The sequence below is a fragment of the Aplysia californica genome, unplaced genomic scaffold, assembly GCF_000002075.1.
Source record: "Aplysia californica isolate F4 #8 unplaced genomic scaffold, AplCal3.0 scaffold00153, whole genome shotgun sequence".
NCBI classification, from domain to species: domain Eukaryota; kingdom Metazoa; phylum Mollusca; class Gastropoda; order Aplysiida; family Aplysiidae; genus Aplysia; species Aplysia californica.
In genome coordinates, this window is record NW_004797423.1 from 953213 (window position 1) to 960732 (window position 7520).

Here is a 7520-nt window from a genome sequence, read left to right on the forward strand (position 1 = left end):
TTATTATTATTATTATTAATTTGGCAAATCTGATTTAAAAAATCCTTCAACAACAACAACCATGTTTGATTTTAGAAGACAATTTGATTAATTTAATGATTCCAAAATACATGTAATAGCTTTTGTCCCTCCATGGAGGATAATCTGGCTGGCCTCGACTCATTCGACTAGATACGATTGACAGTAAACAGTGTACACTGGGTTTAAGAACAAAGGATCTGTCTCTGTATCCCGTCATAACAGTACCTAGTTACTTGTCATTATTTCCCAAAGCATCAACATCTTTCTCAAATCTCGCATCTAGACGAACTGTGAGTGCAAGTTTGGATAGCGTAAACACTCAAAGATCACGTGATCTGCTGAGTGCCGTTGGGGTGACATTTACGCCGCTTTCGTTTGTCGGTAAGATCAACTCCATCCCTCCGTGTTTGTCTCGTGTCACGTGAGGTGTCTGCTTGTGGAACGGGACTCTGTCAGAGGGGTCTGTTTCACAAACTGCAGGGTAGTTATGACGGTAATGGCTTTCTTTTCCGCGTGTCACTCACTGGTTGCTGCGAACGTGTTTTTTGTGGGTTCTTTTTTTTGTTGTTGTTTTTTTGTAGATCTAAGTGTTTTACGGCGCTCGCAACTGCATAAAGTCATATGAGCGCGAGACACAACTAATATTTTCAGTTGGTAGGAAATTTTGAATTTTGCCCGGGTGGCGGCCGAAGCCTACTCTAATCGATTTTAGACCACCAAGGGATCTTTAACCTGCGCAACTTGTACACGGAACTTAAGAGATTTTTCGCCCTTGTCCGAGAAAGCTAGGTGTAGATTTTTCCTATCAGAAGATCAGGGGTGTGGCGGAAAGACAGCAGTAAGAAAGAGCCAAGGAGTAGCAGTAGAAAGCCTGCAGAAAGAGTCAGGAGCCCAGAGAGGGGGCAAAGGAGGTGAGAAGGGAACCTGTTGTAATACAGTCCAAACTGTACGAGACAATCGCTTTTTGGCGAGGAAAGAAGTATGGCTGTCTTAGACAGGTGAGCGTCCTGGACAATGCTGTAATATTTTCTAACACGAGGGGTGGGGGGGGGGGGGGGGGCAAAATGTCCTGCACTCAAATCACCTGCTATCATCTTTCAGTAACAACGGCTTCATCATCATCATCATCATCATCATCGTCGTCATCATCATCATCATCATCATCATCATCATCATCATCATCATCATCATCATCATCATCATCATCATCAGCTGCAAAAACAGAAACAACAATGACATTAACATCAATAACAGCAGGAACATCAAGAAAAACAGCAACAAACAAAAACAGCAACAGTAACAACACCATCAGTTACAGTAGCAGCAGCAGCAGCAGCAGCAGCAGCAGCAGCATGGCTGTGGAAAGCAGAGCTCTGTGGTAACCCCACTCTTGCTGTCTCACAGAGCATGAAAAACCTACGCAATATTATATAAAGAGTTGTATAGATCTAGAGGTGCCTGAAATTTTCCTCAATATACTGTAAGGTTGTAAAATGCTGTATTTCCATAACAAAACGTAACACATTTTTAATTCAAGGAGACAAAACGTTTATTGGTATCGATTTACGAATTATAACAGAATTTGCAAAAGTATCAAATAATATGGTTAAGTGTCTAACTCAGAGAAATTCAATGATATAGGCTTTCTCATCATACCTAAGAAAGCCTACATTCGATCCCAGGGTTCTTCCGCCTACGAACAGAACATATACAGCTCAAATTTAACTTGAATAGAATAAAACCAGAACTTCCTCCAATGTGTCCTTTGTGTGACTATGCATATGAGACAGTGGAACATCACCTGTTCCACTGTACAGCCCAAATTGACATCAGAGCTACACTTCTCCCCCTGAGACCTAACATTGACAACACACTCTACAGAACATTACAGCAACTGCAACAAACCTGCACTTATCACTACATGGCATTGGACAGAAGGGTGAGAGCCCAGCTGTTGCTGGATCGATAACAACAACAACAACAACAACAACAACAACAACAACAACAACAACACCAACAACATCAACAACATCAACAACAACAACCCAGGATAAGGGAGCGAGAGGACAAAAAGGGAAAGCAAATTGGAGCTACCAGTGGCGCCCTCCAACCACCCGCAAAAAGAAGAGTGCACTTTAAAAAATAAAATTAACGTTAAATAAAATGTTGGCGCCTTGACCTGTTTAAATTCGTGTCTTTTGGGTCTTCAACCTGGAGGACACGAGATAACGTCTGCTAAGAAAAAGCGAAAGGAATTATATATTAGTTAAATAATATTATCTTCAAAACCGCAGCCACCCATTGTTATTTATAATGATCTAACTGTGTGTTTATTGCATGGAACATTGATTTCTACTCGGGTTGGTGTTTGATTTATGTAAGTGAATGAACGTCAAACAGGAGAGGAGATATAGGGAAGTTGTGTGCTGAAAATTGGAGGGCAAATTTTGGTTGCGTACAAAGGATAAATAAATAGCTTTCCGTATACCACACTGTGACAGATTCTATGTAAGTTGTGAGCAGAGAATCGTCTAATAATCTGAATTTGAATAAAAGGGAATTTAGAAGCCCATTAGTTTAGTGAGAGTCAAATAGTGTTGTGAAAAGCAAAGTGACTGTATAGTGATAGATGGTGACGCATAGAAAAGAACTAGCCAACTGAGGTGTAGAGGTTAAGCGGTTCATCGTCGCACCTACAAGAGATGAATTCGATTCCCATGTGGGGGGTTTCTTTTGCTTTTTTCGAGTATCCCCTTCCGTCTTCTGGGGCAAGCTGTGTCCCTCTCAGCACTGGCTGATCTTGAGAGACCGGTCCAATGCAGCCCGCCTCCTAAATGATCTAGATCTGGAGTGGCGCCACTCTGTATACCCCAACTTCCTGGGAGTAGGAATGTCTTCTTCCGTTTCCTATTGGTGTGCCATCTCTTAACAGAGGTCTGGCGGGACCTGCTTGCGAAATGACGTATAATTGTGTCAAATGTACGAAACTGTATTGTTTTAACGTCCCTTTCAACATTGTTAGGTTATTTAAGAGGCGGGACCTCAGAATTTAACGTTCTTCTCCGAAAGGACCGAGCTAAATGGTGGAGAGCCTTAAAAACTCTTCAAAACAAGCCAAGTTCAGAGCACCTCGTTAGCAATTTGAACCGCGGCCATCTGCCTCTATGACTGTTTAGTTAAACATTAAGCTAACTTATACGTATATATTTTTTTAAATTCACGGATATAAAATGCATTTTCTTGAAAACAAAACAGATATAGAAATTGCCTATCTTTATATATTCCATAAAATCTTGATCGGTAAAGAAATTAACGTATAGTGTCTAGGCCTATCTTTGACGACATCTCAAAAAAGAAATTTTCACTGTCTGTTAGGTTTCCATCATCCCACACATACAGGAGTGGGGATCAATTCTTAAACTCAAAACGTTTTTGGGCTTGTCCCTTTTGAGAATGCGGAGCGGGTTTCCTCTTGAAACGGCAACGCGTGAACAATGACTTCCAGGTGTCCCTGAAATTCTTGTTCATGCCAACATACACGATGAAATTACAGGAACCGTTTATGCAGAGGACCATGTTGACGACCTGGTAGCCGATTTTGCCAACGTTGTTGGGGGCGTCGCCTGTCATGGTGTAGTAGCCGTACTGAGGTAGATAGGTGGGCAGGGTGAGGATTCCGCAGGTGACTGTGTACATAGTACACACAGCTAGGAGCATCTTGCTCGTGCGGTTCGACTTGGCGTCCTTCGCTGCTCCAGCTGACGTCATTTTTTGTCGTTTGACAGACGCTAGTTTGATTTTCACAGAGATAAGAATACACCCAACGAGGGTAAAACACGGTGGGATTTTCAGAGTAAGGTACCTGATTACTTCGTCTAACGCTTTGCTTACTTCTACTTCTTCATAATAACGGTCTGACAGTCCTATTATTCCCATGGAGATGTTCAGTTTCAAGTCGTATTTATATTGGAACTCAAACCAAAACGAAGAATAAATGTACACCACAAGCCAGTAGGCGTACACAATCGCCACCGCACTCCAAGTCCGGAAAGGAGTAACAATCACCGAGAACTTCATCGGAAAGTACACAGCCACAAGCCTTTCCATCGTTATCAGCATCGGGATAGCCAAAGAACTCGACCCCACTGCATAGTCCACAATGTGGAAAAAGGTGTAAAACACATAGGAAGCATGAGCCGCTTGTCTGCTGTAGGCCCAGGCCATCGGGACTCCAGTCACTTCGTTCAGAATTTTGGGCACATTGTTGAAAGCCACGAGGAAGGTGGTGTCGCTCACGGCGAGACAGAAGAGGAGGATGTTGGAGCACTTGTGGAGTCCGTGTTTCAGGAGGATGATCATGCTGAAGACGTTGCCCGTGATGCCGAGGACAGAGATGGTGGGCGTGGCATAAAACATGAGAACCTGCATCACTAGATGGGCCACATCGTCGCTCAACAACTCTGCGTTCTTCTCCTTTATCGGGCTCGTGTCGTTGACCCCTTTGTAAATACTCTGTGTGTGCTCTGTAGCTTGTGTCATTGCCAGGGCTGTTTCCGACATCTTCTTATGATGCACTGGCGTATAGTGTCAATGTTAAAAGGAACCCCCCTTCAATCGTTTTGCTCTCCACTTTCGTCTTACTCCGTCGCAAGTTGTGAGCTCACGTTGAAAGACAGTTCCTCCATGGTAACCCTTTCCTGAATGCAAAAGCTAACCTGGCAATGGATTTTGATCACCTGAATAGAGGAGGTACAAGGTAAATGATACTATTAACAGTAATACAGAGTAACCCCATAGGCCTATATACGAACTAACAAAAAACCCCAACAACAACAACACAACAAAACAAAAACCAAAAAACAAACTCAAAACCCTGAATAAAATGCTTGACATACTCTCAGGCCTCAGTTGTACGCTATCTATCGATATGTATGTATGTATGTATGTATGTATGTATGTATGTATGTATGTATGTATGTATGTATGTATGTATGTATGTATGTATGTATGTATGTATGTATGTATGTATGTATGTATGTATGTATGTATGTATGTATGTATGTATCTATCTATCTATCTATCTATCTATCTATCTATCTATCTATCTATCTATCTGTCTGTCTGTCTGTCTGTCTGTCTGTCTGTCTGTCTGTCTGTCTGTCTGTCTGTCTGTCTGTCTGTCTGTCTGTCTGTCTGTCTGTCTGTCTATCTATCTATCTATCTATCTGTCTGTCTGTCTGTTGTCCTATCTATACAGAGGGATAGCCAAGTGCAATAAAAGCTTGAACATATTGCGAAAGATCCATTTACACAAATTATAAATATTGCCAAAAATCCACGAAAGAGACATATATAGCCTACAGCCGAAATCTACACATCTTCTAAAGCAAAAAATGTCCCCAACGAGCAAAAGCTTGTAGTGAACAAGACAAAAACCCACCTCATTTTGCTTTTCTAAAGCCCCTCCTCCCTTCCTCTTGCTCCTACTCTATCTCTGTCTGTCTGTCTGTCTGTCTGTCTGTCTGTCTGTCTGTCTGTCTGTCTGTCTGTCAGCCTCTCTCTCCATCTCTCTCTCTCTCTCTCTCTCTCTCTCTCTCTCTCTCTCTCTCTCTCTCTCTCTCTCTCTTTTTTTTTTTTGGTAAGTGTTTTACGCAACTTCATAAGGTCATATGAGCGCGCGGGACACTCCTAATATTTTTCAGTTGGTAGGAAATTTTGAATTTTGCCCGGGTGGCGGCCGAAGCCTACTCTTATTTTAGACCACCAAGGGATCTGCTGCCTTCAACCATGCCTGTCAGGCCCAACCCGGGCTGAGACAGATATCTACAATTCTAGCGGAAAGACCAATCATCATCATCATCATCATCATCATCATCATCATCATCATCATCATCATCATCATCATCATCATCATCATCATCATCATCCAGTGCGAGATCTGCGACAGACATCGGCGATCATGGTTCTCCATTCATTCCTTTGCTCGGGTGCTCTTTAAAAAGCTACGTTCCGCTGATCTTTTCCAGTTACCCACCTGTTTAGATTCCCTAAATAGGTTGCTCTGGGCCTACCCCTACCTCGTTTGCCTTCAATTTTGCCAGTGAGAGCAAGATGTTCAAGACCTTAATGTCTATTCAGGTGTCGCAAAAATCAAGATACTAGATAAAAATTGTCCCCTCTCGGAAGTAGAATTCAGGTCTCTTGCATTAGATGGCGAATGGCTAAATTAATTAACCGGTACACCACAGACGCCGGTTCAACAGCACGTGACGTAAGACCATAAACATTGGTTAAAAATAACCCAACTTAAGTAGAACAGTGTGTCTGTTTTAAAAAAGTGCACCCACTTAAAGGGCTGTAATGCGGTCACATTAATGCTACTTTCAACAAAACTTCGAAGAAGTAATAGTCACCCACATGGAAGTAAAATTCATAAATTATATGAAACAAATAAGTCCACGTGTCCGAGAAATATTAAGTTTTTAAACTTTCAACCAAAATTGGGTAAAACACAAACTTTTACTTCTTGAAAGTGTCCAGACACAAGGGCGTGATCGGCCCGTTTTGGTTTCAAGACAAAGTCGGTACAATCTCGATATTCACACCAGATTGACTTCTCACTGTTGTGAGAAAGGAGTGAAGAAATATGGCTCAGAGAAAGTGTTATAATGTTGTTGAGGCCTGGTTCCAGTAGGAAGGGGCCACACCCCACACGTCAAAAATATCTCTTGTATGGCTGCAAGAAGGGTTTGGGGAACACTTTATACACACCAACGGTGAAATGATATGGGTTTAACGCCTCTATCAACACTATTAGGTTGTTTAAGGAGCGCAACCTCCGAGTTTAACGACCATATCCGAAAGGACCGAGCCAAATGGGAAATTCGTGCAAAGTGTCTTTCCCAAGGACACAACGTCGGACCGAGCTGAGGCTAGAACCCCGACACTTTATAAGCAAAAGTTTTACAAATTTTAATTAAGGGGAACTCCCCCCCCCCTCCCCCCAAAACGCGACACGAGCCCCCTCAATCGATACTTTTGAGGCTTTTATGGCACACGGAATCGACGGAAACAACCCACCAACAATCGAACAGTTGAAACTCAATTTTGAGAAGAAGTTCCAAAAGATTCGACTCAGAAACATGCCACGGGGTTATTCAAAATTTCCAGTTTCGTATTGGAGCCTGTATGGAGAGAAATGGTCAATATCTGGATCTGGAGGTTTAAATAGCCATCACCTACCCTGAGTTTATTTGCCAGTATCAGTTTTGTATAAATTTGTTCTTCAATGCACAAATGGTGTTAATTGAAATAGAACAACAAATGTCGTTGATTTTTTTAAAAGTTGCAAAATTTTGCGTTTCATTCAATTTTGGTTGAAAATTTTAAAACTTGATATTTTTCAGAGAATGTCTGTTGCTTTTTTTTCTCATTGACAAATGTAAGGTTCCCCTAGTTGAATTTTTATTTTTTTCGAAGTAAATAAAAAAAAATCAACC

At 41.8% G+C, this 7520-nt stretch overlaps 1 protein-coding gene across 1 annotated transcript; it reads right to left on the reverse strand.

Moving 5' to 3' along the window:
- Positions 1–3429: 3429 nt before the first annotated feature.
- Positions 3430–4581, reverse strand: LOC101858708. The gene has a single exon (XM_005097405.1). The coding sequence runs from the start codon at positions 4579–4581 to the stop codon at positions 3430–3432; it is 1152 nt and encodes a 383-aa protein (XP_005097462.1).
- Between the last annotated feature and the right edge of the window lie 2939 nt (positions 4582–7520).

What these genes read in the sequence shown, in the direction of transcription:
- LOC101858708 (XM_005097405.1), bottom strand. Translation starts at nt 4,581, where the DNA reads ATGTCGGAAACAGCCCTGGCAATGACACAAGCTACAGAGCACACACAG.